Source organism: Panthera pardus, unplaced genomic scaffold (assembly GCF_024362965.1).
Source record: "Panthera pardus isolate Hobbes unplaced genomic scaffold, ASM2436296v1 HiC_scaffold_16, whole genome shotgun sequence".
Taxonomy (NCBI): Eukaryota; Metazoa; Chordata; class Mammalia; order Carnivora; family Felidae; genus Panthera; species Panthera pardus.
In genome coordinates, this window is record NW_026526721.1 from 122,757,330 (window position 1) to 122,777,745 (window position 20,416).

General features: G+C 46.1%; 1 protein-coding gene across 5 annotated transcripts in view; it reads left to right on the plus strand.

Annotated features, from left to right (window-relative positions):
• NMNAT3 (nicotinamide nucleotide adenylyltransferase 3) overlaps positions 1-20,416 on the plus strand; it is a 114,850-nt gene that overhangs the window by 93,356 nt on the left and 1,078 nt on the right. Inside the window, exons 3-5 of one of the 5 annotated variants that reach the window (XM_053903768.1) lie at positions 6,764-6,947; positions 12,178-12,260; positions 15,783-16,540. In XM_053903768.1, coding sequence (XP_053759743.1) covers positions 6,764-6,947; positions 12,178-12,260; positions 15,783-16,048 — 533 coding nt within the window. In that variant the 3' untranslated portion in view covers positions 16,049-16,540. Of the gene's footprint in view, positions 1-6,763; positions 6,948-12,177; positions 12,261-15,782; positions 16,541-18,900; positions 20,335-20,416 lie in introns of those variants that run through there. The other 4 variants (XM_053903767.1, XM_053903769.1, XM_053903770.1 and 1 more) reach the window with 4 other exon arrangements.

Genomic DNA, 20,416 nt, shown 5'->3' on the forward strand with positions numbered 1-20,416 from the left:
TCTCCAGTTCCTGAGCCCCTCCGAGCTTCTGCCACACGGGGCACCTTGCCTCCTACCTCCTTAGCCTCCTGCAGACTCTGCTTGCTCTGTTACCATTGTACATCAGCCCTCCAGCTTCTACACTTTTGTCGACCTTTCCCATGCACTGTTGTCTCCTTTCCCACTCTGTTGGCCCTCGTGACGTCATACGTGTTCTATTCCTTCATTGCCACTTTGTTAGAACAGAAGTGGAGATAAAGGATTCTGTTCACCATGTTAAGTTCACAGCCACGTCTTGCTGTGGTAAACCCAAGGAAAGGACAGTATAGCTTCCTACTAAGAGATGTGCTAGTCCTGTTACCCAGAATTAAAAGTCAGGTTCACATCCTTAGAGAACGATCAGTCTCGTGGAAAAGACAAATAGGTCTTACTCTACAAAGGCTGTAATGGAGGTGTGTCTGGGCAGCAGTGGGGTTGCCAGAGAAGCGACTGTATCTTCCCTAGGGGGAAGGAGGGTCACGTGAGGGGCAACACTGGGATTATGGGATTGTGGGAAAGGGAAGAGGCCTGAGCTCATAACCATTTGGAGGGCAAGAAGGAGTTTTAGCCTACATTGTTATTTTTATTGACTCTCCTCTCCTGGGTGCTATAACACAGCATTGCTTTCCCACTGTACCACCTGCCCCATCAAGTTGAGCTAAACCATCAAAGGTGACACCAGAGTACCCAAGATCCTAGCAGAGTTGCTCGGAGGGCTGCCTGGTGCCCCACACTGTTTCCTCCAGTAAAACAGACTAATGTGAAGGTTAAATGTATGCAAATTTCCCAAGCGAGCTGGCACTCAACAGAAGTTAGCTTCCACTTTTTTTAAACCAGCCCCCACTTTGTTTAAAGTAGGAAAGAAAAAGAACTAACATGTTCTGTGTAGCACATGGAACTCAGATACGCAGGAATAGAAGTTCCTTTGCTTTCTAGAACACTCACCTTGCCCTTAAGTCACCACTTCCATGAATGGTGGGAAAACATTTGCCACGTCAAGGTAAATGTCTTCTAATCTTAAATTTATTCTGTTACAGGTCAATTTTTAATCAAGTTAGTCTTTTGCTGCCTACTTTCCCAAGAGTGAATTAAGCATCGTAGGTAGCTTTATCATCCTGGCATCTGAAAAGGGGCATCTGGCCCTGAATGCCCTCCAGCCTAGAGGGGTGCCCTTGACCTCTATCCTCTCTGCCTCCACTTCTGAAGTCTCCTCAGCTTCTCTTGGCTAAGGCACTACCACTGCTGTCTGGGCCCGTGCCTGGGCCCTCCCTGTTACTAACAACGCCATGGTCCTTGGCCTTGGGCTTCACGCCATGTATGCCCTACCCACCCCCCAGAAGTATCCCCGCTGACTTCTTATTCTCAGCCCCTTTCACTCCTCCTCTCAAAGAGCCTGGGGAACTTTTATGGATCTCTGCCATGCCCTGCAGAAGCTGAGGGGGACTTGGAAAGCAGAGGAGGGGATATTTCCTGAAGACTGGCAGTTCCACTGTACTGAGGCCATGCCACTATACTGGCGCAGAGCACGATGGTCTCCTCCTACAAGTCCAAGTGGGAAGCAAAATGCCTGCCTGCCTGCTTTACAGTCTCCAAAACTAACTAGGCTCCTTAACTCTGCCCTCCCCACCCAACACACAGAAGGCTCTGTCTCTGAGGGGTAAGAGGGTGCAGGGAGCAGGCCTCGACTTCGGTCTAAATTCTTGGTCACCACACACCTTTTCTACCAGGTTCTTCCCTATGCCTGCTGCTCATTCTGCCACCAACCCCACCCTCAGCCCAGAAGGGACTTTTCCTTTCCATTTTCATATTCTCTTCTTCTTACCACTCTACAGATTTTAGTAAAACTGTGTGCTCTGACTGCCCAGACCTGGTGTTTTGTTTTGTTTTTTTTTTTTAGGGTAACTTTTAAAACGTAGATAAATCTTTCTCAACAAAGCCCGATTCTTACAAAATGAAAGCTTTAACCTTCACACAAGTGTTCCTCTAAAATGGGTCTTAGGATCCCGTTACCAGAAGTCAAAAGATGAACATCCTCTCCTTACTCTCAGCTGGGTCTGCCATTCCCCTGGAAACAATGGATGCCTCAGCCTCCAGGAAGGAGGGGCCCGGGGCAACCAGGTTTAACAGAGCTGGAAAATTGCATCCAAGAACTCTCAACATCCAGGGGGTGGTCAGGCTGTCCTCTTTGGATCAATTCTCCCAGCAAAACAAAAATAAACGGTGGGTAGAACATTTTTCGAACTTCATTATTAAAGCCAAAAAGCAGGGATGTCTCAGAGCAGCTGAGAGAACACCTGTAGCCAGGGAGGTAAGCAGGCTATTAGAACATCACAGCCACTCGTGCCCTGTGGGCACTTGCCAATACTGCTCACTTAAGCTTTGAATCAGTGGCCATATAAGCCGAGAAGGAAAGAATTCAAAGGCTGGAGCCCTCCCAAGCTGAGGAGCCTTATACTAACTTCTTCCACATTAAGCTGGACCCCCAAGGAGCTACACCTTCAAGGCCAAGGTGAACTAGATCTTAACCCACCTTCTTCCCCTAATCCTAGAGGACTTCAGAGAAACCCTGATACTAAGGCAAGCAGAAGAAGAAAAAGGCAAGGATAAAATATCACTAGGAAGAAATTGCCACACATCAACCTTTGATCAGATTTGCAGCCCTTTGCCTGAAATAGTCAAAGAAGCTTCAGTCGACAACTTCATTTAAAGTCATCCATGACTTTTAATAACTCTAGCGACCTGGGAAACACAAACATGAAGCCTGTCTGGAGGAGGGCATATCTATCTTATGCATGGGAGACACCCCTGACAAATGATTAGTCCAGGGCATTGACCGGCAAGCAGTCAAAAACAGCATCCAAAATTCACACCATCATTTCAAGAGTTGCAGAAAAAACATTTGATAAAATTCATTTATGACCAAAGCTCATTTTAATTTTTTTTTATGTTTATTTTTGAGAGAGAAAGAGAGTCAGAGTACGAGCAGGGAGGTGCAGAGAGAGAGGGAGACACAGAATCCGAAGCAGGCTCCAGGCTCTGAGCTGTCAGCACAGAGCCGGACACGGGGCTCGAACTCACAAACCACAAGATCATGACCTGAGCTGAAGTTGGACACTTAACCTGCTCGACTAAGCCACCCAGGCGCCCCTGACAAAAACTCTTAAGCTGGGAATAGCTGGTAATGTCTGTTAAAGTAACGTACACGTTATTTGTCAGGATAGGCCAGGGTCATTTCAAGAATTTACCACATTAGATAACGTTTCCCTCTCATAAATCCCATGTAGATCCTGAAGAGCTACAGAGCGGTTCCCTGCCCAGCTGTGTCTCAGGGGTCCCAGTAGGCCCCACCCTTGGCTTTGCCTCCTTTGTTATGGCTTTCAGATCCACTATGAGAGAGTTGGAGAGTCTACACGAGTTTTTGTGGCCAAGTCTAGGTGGGGCGTACATCACTTCCACCCACATCCCACTGACTATAACTCAGTGAGATCACATGAACCCGGCCTGATTTCAAGAAGAACAGATATATTAGCTTCCTCTGTGCCCAGAAAGGGGGAGGGGGTGGTGGGGAAGAGTTTTAATGAACACGTGCCATTATCTCTGCTACAACCTAAAAAGGCTATCTATAGAAAACTTGCAGCAGACATCATATGTAATACTGAAAGTCAAAAGTTTGCCTCTGATATCGGCAAAAAGGCAAGGAGGCCGCTAATACCACCTGTATTTGGCATCCATCATGCTAGCGGTCTTCAACGGCGTGAGAAAAACAAATAAAAGGTGGAGGGATTGGAAATACAGAAAATTTGTCCATATTTTCAGATGGTATATTTTGGACATAGAAGATTCAAAAGACTATACAGAAAAATTATTAGAATTAATAAAGTTTAGCAAGGTTACTGGATATGCATCCAAGATGCCTAAATCAATTCTATTTCTATAGATTGGCAACAAATGGAATAAAAAGTATTTTCTAAATGCCATTTATAGTGGCATCCAAAAAATCAAGTGTCTAGGAATAAACCTTATAAAAGATGTTTAAGTGCTCTACAAGAAAAACCGTAAAACTTTATTTAGGTATATTTAAGGGGATCCAAATAAAAGGAAAGATATATAATGCTTGTGGATCAGCAAGCTAAAAAATTGTAAAGACATGAATTCTCCCAAAATTGAATTATAAATTCAGTTCAGTTCCTATCAAAATTTCAGCAGGGTTTTTTGGGGTGGGGCAGGGACAAGAGGAGGTGTTTCATCTGTGGAACTTGACAAGCTCATTCTAAAATTTATATGGAAAATACAGGAGTGCCTGGGTGGCTCAGTCAGTTGAGCATCTGACTTCAGCTCAGGTCATGATCTCACGGTTCATGAGTTTGATCTCTGCGTCAGGCTCTATGCTGACAGCTCGGAGCCTGCATCCTGCTTCAGATTCTGTGTCTCCCTCTGTCTCTGCCCCTCCCCTGCTCGCTCGCTCTCTCTCTTAAAAATAAACATTAAAATTTTTTAAATAAAATAAAATTAATATGGAAAATACAGAAAGTCACGAATTGCCAAGACATTCTTGAAGAACAGGTGGGAAGAAGAACCAGGTATCAAGATGTATAATAAAGCTATATTCGGCAAAGCAGTGTGATGTTGTACGGGGACAGGAAATAGAGCAATAGAACAGAGGAGAAGAGAAGCACACAGGTGGACACTTGACATTCGACGTGGGTGGTGACACATAGCAGCAGAGTGGACGGGGTCTTCTTGGTAAACATTGCTAGAATAATTGACTACCCAAACGAAAAATAACTGAATAGGATTCACATCATGCACCAAGACCCAAATGTGAAAAAACAAAACTGTAAACCTTTTATGAGATAATACAGGAAAATGTCTTCATAACACAAAATTCACTAGCCATAAAGGAAAAAGCTAATAACCCAACTACGTTAAAATTAAGAACTTTTTCTCTTTTTTTTTCTATTTTGAAAGGATTCCATAAAAAAGAATAGTAAGACAAGCCATAAAACAAGAGGGTATTTATGACTCCTATAACCAACCCCAAAAGGCTAGTATTTGGAATATATAAAGAACTCCACAAATCAATGATAAAATCAGCAGACAACCCAAAATATGGCCAAAAGATTTGAACAGACACTTCACAAAAATTTAAGCTTGAATGTTTAATAATATATATGAATAAATGCTCGGCCTCATTGGTAAGCAGGAAAATGAACATTGAAAGGACAGAGATATGACCACATCCATCAGATTGGGAAAATCCTGACAATGACCTCGTGTGGTATTGCATGGAACTCTTGCATGGCTGGTGGAGGGTCAGTAGCTACAGCCGCTTTGGAAAACCTTCCGACATTATCTAGCAACACCGCAGATATGTTTACACCCACCGTATGACTCAGCGGGTCCGCTGTTAGGTGTGTGTCCTAAGAACGTGTGCCCGTGTGCAGGGGGAGCCTTGTGGAAGAATGTCCTGAGGCAGTGTGGTTTGTAATCATCCAAAGCCAGACTCACACCAAGTCCATCAAAGTAAAAGAGATCAATTATTTAGTATATAATCTTGTAATGGAAGGTTATGTGGCAGTAAACCTGGTTGGATTACAGGAATGTTATTTACATAAAGCGTAAAAGGCTTAACCAAAGTATAGATTCATGTGATTCCCTTTATAAAAGTTTCAGAAGCTAAATGAAGCTGTGTTTTTTTAAGGCTGCATAACTACATGGTAAAGCTATAAAGGAAAGAAAATTAATAGTGTAACAGTAGGAAGAGTGATTAAATTCTGTCACAGTGGGGCTTGCAGTAGGGAACATGTGGAATGCCAGAAGTGCTGTATCTTCACCTAGGTGATGATGAAAGCAGGATACACTTTATAACTCTCTGTCAAGCCATATGTGTTTCATGTTCTTTTATATGCATGTTATGTTTCATAATACAGTTTTTAAAAATATATCACATGCTAAGACAAAATACCATCCCACTGCAGAAGCATTACCTAATGTCTAGCCTTACCACAAGAGCCTGCCAAACAGGTGTGGTCCCATTTTACATCCAGGAAAACTGAAGTTCAAATGACTAAGTATTTTATTTTTCCATAGGCTGGTAATTGCCTAGGGTGCACTACTAAGTGATGGACGCCAGAGCCCCCACCCCAGGCTCTTTGAGTCCTGTCCATACTCTTTCCATGCTGGATCTCTGCAGCCTCCACAGTCTCCCTGTGGCTGTAAACTTAAAGTGTTCCTTTCTCCAGTCCCACAACCCACATCTTTCCCAAAGTAGACCCACCATTTCCCGTCTACTTCCCACCTCCCCCCTACCCGTCAGTGCCCGATTCCATCCTGTCATCTTTGATCCATGAGACTCCCAATGGTGGCTAAAAAACTACACGTAACTATTGCCCCGTACATGATTAGAGGATATTAGTGCCTCTGTTGAGTCCTCCATAGGAGGAAGTCGTAATGTTCCTTCAACATATTCTGACCCTAACTGTCCACACTGCCATCTGGAAGCCTTGTCTGGCCACACCCTCACAGCCTTGCTCTCAGGAGAAATATTACTCTGGGCTGTAGACGACTCTAGAGAAGCACATGGCCCCTGAGGCAGCCTTTATCCTTGCCTGAGGGGGCTGCCCCACAGAGGAGAATGCCAGAGTCTGCTCCCACTCAGGGGCAGGGTACTTTTGTACCCGCCTGATTTCAGGCCACTGGGTAGTCAGTGTTGGCACACACAACATCACTGTTCTCCCTTGCCTAGGAATGTACAAGGTGATCGGGGGCATCATCTCTCCTGTCAACGACAACTACAGAAAGAAAGACCTCGTGGCTGCCCACCACCGGGTGGCCATGGCCCGGCTGGCCCTGCAGACATCTGACTGGATCCGGGTGGACCCCTGGGAGAGTGAGCAGGCGCAGTGGATGGAGACGGTGAAGGTGCTGAGGTAAGAGTGAGCATGCTTTTGTGTGATGACCAGAGGCCACGGGACCTATCTGCAGAGCCCAGTGGCCGACAGGCAGGGACCAAGGCTCAAGTGGGGCTTCAGCCAGGCTTTCTCAGCCAAAATCCCAGCAGTGCTTCTTTGCAGAGGGAGAGAGACAAACAGACACACTCAAAGAGGTCCCGAGTGGAAAAATCACAACCCACCACCCTTCCGGACACACTTTCTGGGAATGCCCGATCTTGTTTCAGACGGCTGTATCCTCGGGCTCCAGGGCCGCCACCGAATAGATGTGTGACGAGGCACTTAAGTTCTCTGAGACACATCTCTCGCCTGCAAAATGGGGACCATAAAAACCTAAGAGGATGTTTTAAATGTAAGAACTTCTGACACAGAACCCCGTAAGAATATTCAGTAAGTGGGACCCTTTATCATTGTCACCATTGACTAGGTTGAAAATTACATCTACGCAATAAGCCCTCTCTTCTAATTGTACAAATCCAGGTTCTATAAATCCAGACTTTTATGTAAAATTGAAAAAAAGAAGCTATAAATCTAGAAGGAGTTGCTCAGGATTTTTTTTTTTTTTTTCCTTTTGGAACTGCTTTTAGCACTTAGCCTAAGTAATTTGCTATTTAAAGGCCCGGAGAGTCTTGTGTGTTCGGACAGTGGGTCACTGACTTGTGTCTGGGAAGCATTCCTGGGAGTTTGGTAGAGGAACGAGAAGACCCACCCGGCCTGGCTGTCAGAGGGGATGGTGAGGGGGGCCCTGCCTGTCACTAATGACAGCCAGCCTGGCTGGAAGGGATTGCAGACTGTGTGGGCTGTGTCTTTTATCTATTTGCAAACACTAGGATTTGTCAGGGAATAGGAAGCACAAGGGAGAAGGTCAAATAATTGGTGGGTCTTTTCATCCTAAATCTGTTCAGCTTTTCATTTCTTACTCATCTTCAAAGTTACTTGGTTGAAAACTGTTTACCCTTTCCTTTTTTAGTAAAGGTAAACATTTTGTTCGTTTAGTTACACATGCCGGTTCTGATCGTTTGCTTTTCACTTGGGAAAGAACCAGCTAGAAGCATTCAGCAATTCAGAGCTACTTCAGAGCCTGCTGGCAAATTAAAAGAAGAGCAAATATGAAATAACTGTTAGGATACCTGTTCTTTTTTTAACATTAAAAAAAAAAAAACAAATTTACACCTGAATCATCCCTTCAGAACAAGCAATCTAGCCAGCCCTCATATATCTAGGATAGCAGAGGAGAATGCAAACAGTACATAATCCAGCACGCCATTTAGCTTTAACAGGTCGTCGGAAACAAAGACCCTTTCCTCCTGCACCCTGGGAGAGGCAGTGTGGCCTAGGGCCCAGATTTTGGAGCCCAATTTACTAGCTCAGTGACTTGATGTAAGTGAGTTAGCCTCTCTGAACCTCAGTTCCTCACCTAATAAAACGGGGATGATACCACCCACTTCTCTGGGGGTACTGTGTGAATTAAATGGGATGATGTGGGCAAAATACCTGGTTTATGGTAGGTGCTGAAGAATGCTAGCTACCTTCCCTGCATCCCTAACACGGGCTCATAATTTATCATCCAAACAGATAAGCCATTCCTGGGTAAATAGGAACGGACCACAGAACTACATAATATTTTCACTGCTTCTGCTGCAAAATGCAGGCGTGTGCTAAGGTGTTACTGAACACATTCTTTTTCTTTTTTTACTCTATCCTTTAGTTCAGTGCTTCTCGGCCCTGGCTGCACACTGAATCATCGAGGGAGCTTTCAAAAGTACTGAAGCCTGAGTCTTATCCCAGAGACTGGGATGTCACTGGTCTGGGGTGGGGCATCAGAATTTTAAGAGCTCCCTGGTGATTCTAAAGTGTGGCCAGGATTGAGGCCACCGCCCTCAGTCACAAAGTACGTGAATCAGGTTTATGATTAGGACCAAGATCCATCCAAACCAGTGGACCCTGGCTGCAGGAATCACCTGGGAAGCTTTTTAAAATGTTCATTCCCCACCCCCTACCCCACCTCAGAGATTATGACTTGTGGGTAGGGTCTTGGCATGAGTATTTTGTAAAAGGTCCCCAAATGATTTATTTTGTGCAGCCAAGATTAAAAATCTGTTGATATAAAGAGACAATAGTTTTATCAGAGAGCTGATTACATTTTTTTTCAATTTTTGGAGTGAGCTTCATTAGAAGACGTTATTGCTAATGCTTTCCTAAAATTACCAAACGCGTTTTTTTAAGATTGAAAATCTGGTGTTTGTAAAGTTAGGTGATTTCAAAAGCATAGTAGAAACCCACCCCACCCTTTGCTCCGTATCTTTCTGATGGAATCAACAGTGAATTTACAACATAGTGACAAATAGTGTCACTATGACAAATGTCACTATGAAGTAAATTCACGGTAGAGTTCGTTGAGGATTCTTTTTCTCCTTATCAGGTTGCTTATTTTCATTCTAATTTTTTGTTTAATCTAGGCCAGTTTTTATGCTTTTAGGGCATTTGATAACTTAGTTTGCTCACTATCTCCCCATGTCAAAGGTCCTTAGTCACAATGCCATTTGATGTGGTCCATCATCAATCATCACTACTGTCATCTCATGTGCCCCTTTGCAAGCGTGATCTTATGTTGTCCTCGTTTTACAGATAAACTGAGGTTCAGAGAGGCTAGGTTAATCAACATCGCAAAACAAATAAGCGAGTAGTGGAGCCCAGTCTGACTCTGAAGCCATGCTTACGGTTATCTTCAAACCAGTGACCTACAGGTCAGGGCACGGTGTGGCCAACTTTGTTCCTGCCACCATGACCCAATGACCTTCTGACCAGACATCCCTGGAAACCTGTGGGGCCGTGGAGGACACAAAGAACCTGCTCCCAGGGTCAGCCCGCAGGCTCAGGGCTAGGCACACCGGGACACCACTCAGGCAGACAATCAGAGGAAGCAATCAATGGCCACCGCCCTACAAAGGCAGAGTGGAGGTCTGTGAGGTAGTGACATTTGACACTGAAAATAATGATTGACGCATCAGAGTTCAGAGACCCAGCTTATATTCAAAGTAGGGTCAACTTGAACTAGGAGCTTCAAGGTAAGTAAAATAAAATGACCATCACCACCTTTACTGATCACTTACTGCGCTCCAGGCTTTTTCAGGTATGTACTATCTAGTCCCCTCAGCAACTCTGAGGAGTAGGTGGGTGTGGTCCCATTTTACAGATGAGGAAATGGAGGCTTTGAAAGGGTCAGTAACATAGGCAGGGCCCTACAGTTAGAAAGTAGAGGTGCGACTCACACCTACTTCAGTCTGCTCCAAGATTCCAGACTTACTCAGGAGCGAATCCTCAGACGTGAAGCTTACCAAAACCAAAGCAGACAATGATGGAAACACAGAGTGCAGCTAGGCCCTAAGAAGACTTGACTGAGTGTCTGAGATATCAGGAAGGACTTTGGGCCAGAATCAAATGTATTTATTCGTCCACTCCTTCCATCAGTTCCTGAATTCAGCTGACTTTAGGTAAGCAGTTACTGAACTAAGAATATTAAGGTGACTTAAATGAGCTCACTATTCACACACTGACAGTAATGATGATAAGAACAGCTAATGTTGATTGGACACTTTCTGTGGATGGGCCAGTGCTAAGCTCCTCCCTTAATCCTCAGCATGGCCCACAGGGGTGGGTGTGGTCATCGTCCCCCATTCTACAGATGACAAAACCAGAGGCAGATTGCTTAAGGAACCCACCAAGATTCACAGCCACTAGTTGGAAGCAGAATTCCAACCAAGCAGTCTAATTCTAAAGTTTAACCTTTATACTATGCCTTCCCCCAGCGATACTCAGCAGTGAGCCACCTGCCCAGCATTTGGCAGGGTAGAGGCACTTTCTCTCTCATGGTCCTGTGATACTTGGCAGAAAAGAGATCGGCATTAACTTCCATCATGACTAATACACAGATGAGGTCAGTGAGGCTCTGAGAGTGTCAGTGACTCACTCAAGGTCACACAGGCGAGAAAACCGAAACTCGAATCCACCCGGGCTGCACAGCACCTGTTTTTTCCACCAGGCACTGCTCTCTCCCAAACGCAGCCCTCCTAAATGTATACTACAGTAAGTAGAAGGTGGAAGATTGCATTGATACAAGACGTGGTGACAACCTGTGTTTGATCAGGTATCTCTTGATTTGCACATTGATTTGCTAAAAGAACCAGGCATGCCAAGATGGTGTAAGTCTAATCAGATCTGAAATGCTAACATGTAATGAGAGTTGCTCTGTCCTGCTCACTGTTCAGAGCACTTTGCACTCCTTTCATCTTTGTGACCACCCATGAGAGGCACACACGATTATCACAGGTTATCCCTCGTTACACAGGTGCTGAACCATCCACAAAGAGACCTAGAGACACATGCCCAGGGTCACCCAGCTGGCCTCTGGGGGGAGCTGAGCTGGGGACCAGGCAGTCTGGCTCTAAGCCAGACTTAGTCCTCACCCCTGTGGAGTTCTGAAATACTAGTTTCTGACAAGAGTGAGCTGTGGGCCACGCACACAGTGCGTGCCCTGCTTACTGTATACTGTGCCAGTGCTTACTGTATACTGGCTCATTCACCTTCACAAAGGTCTAGAAAGTAGACATTATCCCAGCATTACAAATGAAATTTTTTAATGTTTATTTATTTATTTTGAGAGAGAGAGAGAGAATGGAGGAGAGGCAGAGAAAGATTCCCAAGCAGGCTCCACGCTGTCAACGCAGAGCCTGACGCGGGGCTCAAACTCACAAACCTTCAGATCGTGACCTGAGCCGAAATCAAGAGTCAGACACTTAACTGACTGAGCCACCCAGGTGCCCCTTTACAAATGAAATTTTTTATTTTGAACTCAGGTCTGTCTGCTTCTAAGAGCCCATATCCTTTAACCCTTCTCAACTTTTTTTTTTTTTTTTTCTAAGTGAGGTATTGAAGACAATGTTAAAAAAGTAGAAATATGCTCATCCCCGCACCCTGCCCCTTTCACCAGGGCTCACAAGAAGGCAATCCATGGTCAAGAGGTCCCAATCGCACATGCTTTGTGTCCCAGCACCTGGCACAGGCCTGGCACATGGTAGGCCCTCCACCAACACCTGGGGAACGAGCTACCTGCCTAAAATGGACAAAAGCAGGTTGAGACTTAAAAACTGAGACCCCTGGGTGGCTTTGCGGGATGGATACATCCTGAGCCCGTGTGTTTGCAATGCAGGCATCATCACAGTGAACTGCTCAGATCTCTGCCCCAGACGGAAGGCCCGGACCATGGCAGGGCTCACTCCTTGGCCCCAACAGGTGGGTGCACCTTGTCCGTCAGAGGGAGAGGTGTCAGGGATCCGTGCGAGAGCTAATTCCTAGGCACAGCTAAGGATTTTGAGGCTAACCTAGTTGGGGGTGACACTTCCCCAGATTGAAGGGTCAAATTAAACAATCGGCCACCACCCCTTGTAAATCGTTACACTAATTTAAGATTTTCTGCCTCAAAGGAGTTTACTTACCCTCGTGACTCATGCTCGTGACATGGATTACAGTCAGGGCTACACAGGGATAAACTAGTGAGTGATGCTGGGTTCTTTTAAAAGCCTTAGCCTGAGTACAGACTGTGCTATTATAACCCTTACGCTTGTAGCCACATTCCTCACTGGCTTACTCGAAAGAGGAAACCTGTTTTTAAGGGGATTTTTTTTTGGAGCCCACTTTCATCGTACTTTTCGCGTGTTGCTGGACAGCCGCGGTCACACCTGCTGCGCAACACGTGCGTGTACATGTGTACCCACAACAGAGGTACACCGCTGCCCACACCTACAGCAGAGATAGTGCCAACCGTGCTTGTAAGGACAGTAAATATGCAGCTGTCGCCAGTTCCAGAGGAAGATTCGCAACCAACGTAACCAAAACAAACAGGGTGGTCCTGTGTCATGTGGGCTCACGGATCAGCGTGGTGAGAAAGGAATGAGGTCAGTCTCTCCTTACATACCCTCACCCTGTCCCTCTGGTGGGATATGCTGAGAGCCAGAGAAGGCTAGGCAGGCCCCCAAGCTCTGCCTCTGTGTTGCCGGCCCCCTCCAATGACAGCCTGCCAGGGCCCACCCCACTTGCTGGTGGCCTCAGGGGCCAGGGGCCAGGAGACCACACGTCTCCCCAGACTGCCAGCTGCACCAACGGGCACTCCTCAGGCACCAGCTCACCTGAATGGCCTACCTGCACTTAGAGTATTCGAGAACGGTCCTGCAAGGGCCCTCCCCCCGCACCAGCCAGGAGCCTCATAGCCACGCTTGGTGGCCAATGCTGTGGAAACACCACCTGCCACAACCTCAGCACATTCCAGCTTCCTCTAATGGGTCCCTGTAGATTCCAGCCACACTGACTGACCAGGAAACCATGAAGGCGGTAACATCTAACATCTAGAGTAGTTTGAAAATAAAGCCAAAAGACAGACAAGAGAAGACCACGTCACTGAGCAGGAATAGAACTGTACCGTCAGACAGCCCGCAGGTCTCCCACGTGCCTCCTCCCGGCATCAAGTGCTGTCAAAAGTCCACATGGAATGTCCTTTCAGTTTGTAACCCTGGGTTTCTACTGTGTTGTCAACTCCTGGTGTTTGATGGAACCTTGTCAGCTGTGATTCCAAAGGACCTTCCCTCTCTAATGGCAGTCCTGGTACCCTGGGTCAAGTTTATTCGCCCCTCATGCGAATAAACAGGAGCACCCAGTGATGGAAGGGCAGGATGTGACACTGGTCACACTGGGCTGAAACCCCAGCAGGCCCATCTGTGGGTTTTCCTAACAAGGGTCTCCCAGCTGTGGGAGGTGGGATGCTAGTTCCAGATCAGAAGGGCTTGGGAGCGTCACAGTCAAACCAACCTAAAATGGTTTCTTTACTGCAGGATTTTTCAGTCTTTACCATGACACTGTGCATTGTGACTCTACCAGAAAGGGAACTAGCTTGCCGCCATCATCACTAATCACGGGACTCTTTCTAACACATACTGATAATTTCTCAGAACTAGTGCCCCCCGCCCCCGAACACAGATTAGGAAACACTCTTTTAAAAGGACTCAAAAATGCCAGGGGGCCCTAAAAATATCATGCAGCAGGCCCCAAACACTGGTCAAAGGATCACTCACGGCAGAATCACTGTGAGGCTTATCATGCTTCCCAGGCCACACCCCAGACCTCCTGAGTGGAAATGGGGCCCAGGAATCTGGATGTCTAACAGGCACTCTGGGATTTGCTTTACAGCCCATTTGGGGAACTGTGCACTAGAGTAGGAATCTAAGGAGGAGTTACAGCATCTTTGCAATATTCATTTTATTCTTCTGGTCTGTCTGCCTCGCTTCCCCCCTGTCCCCCAGTCATGAGCACAGGCGTGTTCATTCTCAGCCTTCTTTCTGAATCATCTCTGGCTCAGCAGCTACTCTCACCAGGGTTCAAGAACACTGTCTGAGCACCTCCCCAGACCAGGCTCCAGACTCAGGAGAAGATAGCCCTCCACCCCAACCTTTGACCTAAGCTAGAGACAAGCTGTGAATGGTAGTCGAGATGTGGATTAGGAAGGCTGCCTGGAGGAGACACTTGCACCAAGACTCATGGGATCAGTAGGTTATCTGGGGTTGGGGCATTTCCGGCAGAGAGGCAGCAGAGCAGGGCACAAAGGAAGGAAACAGCATGGGTGCTGGGCAGCCCTTGCTCTTAGGGAATGCCAGAGGGTCCAGTGACGGGCAGGGAGCCTCCAGTGATGTGGGAGAGATGCCACACTGAGGCTTCCAGCCGCTCACCCTTCATCTCCCTGCACAGGCTTCCGGAATCCCTGTCTCAGCTCTTTGCCTGGACTGCCCCCCTCCCTGTCCCCTTCTTGGCTCCCCCTTCTAAAAACCTATCTGTCCTGTTAGGCCCAGGTTGGACCCGTCTTCCCTGTGAAACAAGTCCCAGCGGCTTTCACAGAGATGAGCTCACTCTCTCCCTCCCTCCACCAAAGCTCACCCACATTCTTTTCAGATTTATTTTTCTAGGGGCTACTCTGCTTGGCCCTGGAATGCTGGGAGTTTGTTCTTTATCCCCTTTGTTGCTCTTCAAACCCTAACTCCCGTTCATCTTGCTCTCTTCTAAAGTAACTATTAAAAAGAAAGTTTATGTTGAATGAGAAGTGGGCTTTGTAATTTACCAAAATGTATCAGGGGCTTTAAAAACGTTCATGTCCTTTACTTGATATATTCCCCTTCTAGGAATCAGACTGTGGAAATAATTAAAAATTGGGACAAAGATTTATGTAGAAGGATGTTTATCACAGCCATTTTTATAATGGCAGAAAATAAAAGCAACCTCCCCGTTTAAATATAAGGGAACATTTAAGTAAATTATTCTGTATCCATAGGATGAATAATTGACACAAAATGTTTCTGGAGAAAGGCTTATGAGGTAAGCGGAAAAAAATCAGGATACGATACTGCATATATAATCTCAAGTATATAAAAACATGTAAATATACTTACACATCTATTTGCATGTCTAAATCAATAGAAAAACTGAAAAACCACACTCAAATATTGACGGCTTTGGAGAAAGCAGAATTGTTTTCTACCTTGAATACGTGTTTTTCATACATTTTATAATTGACACAGATTTCACGTTTGTGATCAGAGGTGGGGGGGGGGGGGGCGGGGAACTAGAGCAATTACAAAAAGGAAGGAGGTGGAGTTCTTCCTCAGCATACATTGGGCTTCTGATGAGGTGGCTTGTAGATTACTAGTGGCAGAGCTCTAAAGGACCGTTCTGTGTGCTGTGTATTTTATTGTGTGTTCTCCTCTGGGACTGCAGACTGTGGGCTGAGCTCAGCATTCTCTGGCTGCCAGAGCCCTGCTCGTGTGATTTGCAGCCCTCCATGGACTGACCCAGCCGTGCCGAGCTCCAGACGGCTTGGCTGTGACACTTTGGGACAGATGATGCCTCGGTCCTCTAACAGCCCAACAGTGTCAGTCTCTTGTGAAGGTGGTCCCTGCGCTCAGCTGATGGGGCTGAGCACAGCTCAGCAACCTTCAGAGAGGATTCCCTTTCCACACAACCACGGCAGGCCCCTCATCTGACTCCATTCTGCACTGATTGTTCCACGGTGGCTTTGTCTGGTTAATTGGGGTGCTGCCCTTTAATACCTGGCTTCAGCTCTGGTGTCCTGTGTCCCCAGAAGTCCCACACTGCTGAGTGTGGCTGCGTTCACTCCGCCCCTCAGTTTCCAGAACCTCCACAGGAGGTCAGCCCCATTTTACAGCTGAGGAAACAGGCCCATCTGCTGTAATTCTCCCAGGGTTCCGGCAGATCTGAAACCGGAAACCAGGGCTGACTGACCTCAGGGCTGCTGTTCTTGACATTAAGAATTAAGGCAGCTGGACATTCAAAGAAAATGGTCCCGGTGGCACTTCCCTCACTTTTCATATAAACCTCTGCTTCATCTGCTTCTCGAAGCCAGTGGCTATTCCAAAGAGCACATTGCCCCAAAATACCTACGGACATCCGATTTAGGTCACTGTTTCGTGCTTGAGACGAATCAAACCGGCAGCCTTTTTTCAACACCTCACACTTACGAATGAACATGTCATTGTTCATAAATCAGACGGTATCTAACATCTAAGCCAGTAGGTATAAATTACCGCCACAAAAATCCACTGGGCGGGGGGGGGGGGAGGGCATCAGGGTGGCTCAGTCGGTTGAGCATCCAGTTTGGCTCAGGTCATGATCTCGCCCAGCGAGAGTTCGAGCCCCGCGTCGGGCTCTGTGCTGACAGCTCAGAGCCTGGAGTCTGCTTCAGATTCTGTGTCTCCCTCTCTCTCTGCCCTACCCCTGCTTGTGCTGTGTCTCTCTCTGTCTTTCAAGAATGAATAAACATTAAAAAAAAATCCACTGTGGAGAGAGCGGGTGTCTTCTTGTTCTTTGGCCTGTGGAACAGGGAGAAAGTGTGCTCCAGGCCTCAGGAGACCCTACAACTAAATGCCCATCATTCCACCTCCCCCGGAGGAAGAGCACATACAAAAATCACCCAGGTGTTTAAAAGGTCAAGGCTGCTCTCTTGTTATATTACAACGGCTGAATAAATAAACTGGAGTAGAACCTCCCAGATGCAGAATAGTCTAAGTCCACATACGTTGTGAGCAATGGGGCCAGCTCAGATTAGTCAAAAGTGTGGGTTATTGAGTAATTTCTAAACACAGTTTTATTGACTTTAAAAATACTCCCTAAGTGTTGAATGAATGTGTCAATGAATGGATTAGCAGATAAGCAGGTGGATGGACGGATGAATGGCAGTTAACAGCCATCACATGTACTCAGTTACAGCACTTTATATTTATAAACTCATTCAATTCTAAAATAACCCTAGGAGAAAAGTACTGTTAATATCTCCATTTTAAAGTTGAGGTCACACAGCTGTTGAATGGCAGAGCCAAGACTTGAATCTAAGGTGCCTGGTTTTAGAGTCCTAGTTCTTAACCATGGAGAATTTATCAATATATGCATCAATAAATGTTTGAATATCATTTCATTATACCAATATTATGCTGCTAGAGTGTTTGAAAACTGCTTCTGTAATTATATCTACTACTTCCAAAGGAGTGAATAAGTCCAGTGTCCACTATTTCATGGATGGGGAAAGTGAGGCCCAGAAAAGGATCCATCCAGCCCAACTAAAGCTAGAAATCAGACCTCTCCGTGACACTTCCAGTTTCTCACTTTCCGTTCTACAGCTGGTCTGGTGCTCCTTTGTAAACTCCTCTCTCTGATCTTACGTCCAGATTCCTTCCAAAGTTCCACAGTAGAGGAGCCTCAACCGACCATTTACATCAGGTGTTTCCCCAGCAGGTGGGATCCCTGAACCCCTCCCAACTGAGGTTTCATGGTGACCCAGAGATGCCAACACTCTAGAACACAGCTTTTGCCATTTACTGAAGCTAGAATCAGCTTCCGGAAGGACCAGGGAACCTACTGGTTGCTTCAAGTGTGGACTTGATTTTTCTCCCTTTCCAAATTAGCCCTTTGGAAAGGGACACGAATTTCAACGGTGCCGGGAAAAATAAAGGAAGGGCTTCTTGGTTCTGATGCATGTACAATTTTCGCCAGCAGGAGGCGGCAGAGCCCAGCAGTTATAAATGCCCCACCTAGAGGCCGGCTGTGGGGTTTGAATCCTGACTCTGCCGCCTAAATGAGTGACCTCAGGCAAGTCGGTCGCCTCTCTATGCCTGTTTCCCTCCCGCAGAATGGGCACAATAATAATGCCTACTCATCAAATTGTTCAGAGAATCAAATGAGGTTAAATACATCAAGGGCTTAGTGATAGTGCTCATATGAGCACCAACGTTAGGTTTTATTTTATCATTTAAACCATCGTTGTTAGAACAAATGCCAGAGGATTATCCACATTGATTAGTTGTTCTAGAGCTTTGTTGTATTGAAAACAGATGAAAAGGTCACTAGCTTTTGGTTATCCAAATAACCTTTATAATTAACCTTTATGATGAGATTTTACTTACAAATGTATCAGGTGTTAGGGCTGAAATAGATTTTGAGAAAGGCAGTGACTTGCCTGAAGCCCACAGCTTGTTAGGACTAGAGGTTTTACAATCTTACCTTCTATCAGAAGATGGGGTTCACAGCCGCCTTTGGACTACTGCCATGGGGTCCAGCAACCACCGACAGACTTTTGGTAGAATACTGGGGGGGAAAGAAAAGTTGTTCTGATTTCTTGGCACTTTGCCACTATTAAACAAAAGATTGTATTATTACAATTGTATGTCCCCGAAGTAGCTTCAGATCCCCTTACACACTTTTTCAGGCGTGAACACAGTGTAGACATTGACTTCCCAATACACTCCGAGAAAAAGCATCTTGTGCACTTTTCAAATGGAGTATGTTATCTTTACTGGCCGTGACCTTTCTGTAACCTTGTCAGGATCCGCCCTTGTTTTTCCAGCTGTGCCTGAGCTGAAACTCCTCTGCGGGGCAGATATCCTGAAGACCTTCCAGACCCCCAACCTCTGGAAAGAGGCACACATCCAGGAAATAGTGGAGAAGTTTGGCATGGTGTGTGTGAGCCGGACAGGTCACAACCCAAAGGAATACATCTCAGGTTCAGCCATCCTGCAGAGGTACCAGCACAACATTCACCTGGTCAGGGAGCCCGTGCAGAACGAGCTCAGCTCCACGTACATCAGGCGGGCCTTGAGCCAAGGGCAGAGCGTCAAGTACCTGCTCCCAGACGCTGTCATCACCTACATCAAGGAGCACAACCTCTACACCGGGGACAGTTCCTAGAAAGACAGCACCCAGAGGAATGAAGGACAAGCTGGGGAGGGCCAACCACGCCTCCACGAAGCTCCTCCTGAGGAGAAGGCAGTCAAGGTCCTTGGCTGTTTTCTTTGTGGTGGTTGTTTTGCTTTTCCATTTTCCTTAGTTTTATGTAGACAATGATTTTCTTTCCCAGGAGTCTTCTGTCCCAGGAAGAGGAACAGGCGTCTACACAAGAACGGACGTTTATCAAAGAAGTTAAAAGGGTGCGGCAGGTCAGGAGAACTAGACAAGAGCTCTCAAAACCTCTCGCTGCGGAGGTCTTCTTATTTGGTTAAGTGGTGACTCTGCCGTGCACACAGATGAAGGCAGTTCTGCACGAGGCACGGGCCCCTGAGGGTCGGATCAGAATTGCCCACACTCGTTTTTTAACTAGGACCAGGTGCAGCATGCTGGTCTTGATTGGAGAGACTTGACAGGATGCTAATTACCAAACAGTGGGCTTTGTCGACGCCTTGTTGCAACAAAACAATACTAATTGAGGAGTCAAACATTTGGAAGCAGCACTTTGCTGATTCACTTTGAATCTTCCCTTAAGAGCCACCCGGCTGCCTGCCTAGGCTGTAGATAAAATTTAAACTAAAATCTTTCTAAGTAGTAACCCTCAAATAATATTTTTGATACAGTGGATATTTTTAACATGACTTTTTAAATCAATGCCAGGGCTCCTGATTTCCAAGTTTCTAAAAAGGAATGGAGGTGGGGCGCCTGGGTGGCTCAGTCGGTTAAGCGTCCGACTTCACCTCAGGTCACGATCTCGCGGTCTGTGAGTTCGAGCCCCGCGTCGGGCTCTGGGCTGACGGCTCAGAGCCTGGAGCCTGCTTCAGATTCTGTGTCTCCCTCTCTCTGACCCTCCCCCGTTCATGCTCTGTCTCTCTCTGTCTCAAAAATAAATAAGCGTTAAAAACATTTTTTTTTAAAGGGATGGAGGTAAAACAGATGCCTTGACTATTTTAAAGGATCTTTTTGAATGTTTTATGACTACCTGCCTGTTTGAATATTGGCAAAGGGATAAATAATAAATTGACATCAAAAAATACTAATGAAAATTTTCTCTTTTTTCTTCCTTTGTTATATTATTAATGCCTGATGTACCAGCTGTTGCTTTCTTTTTAGCTACT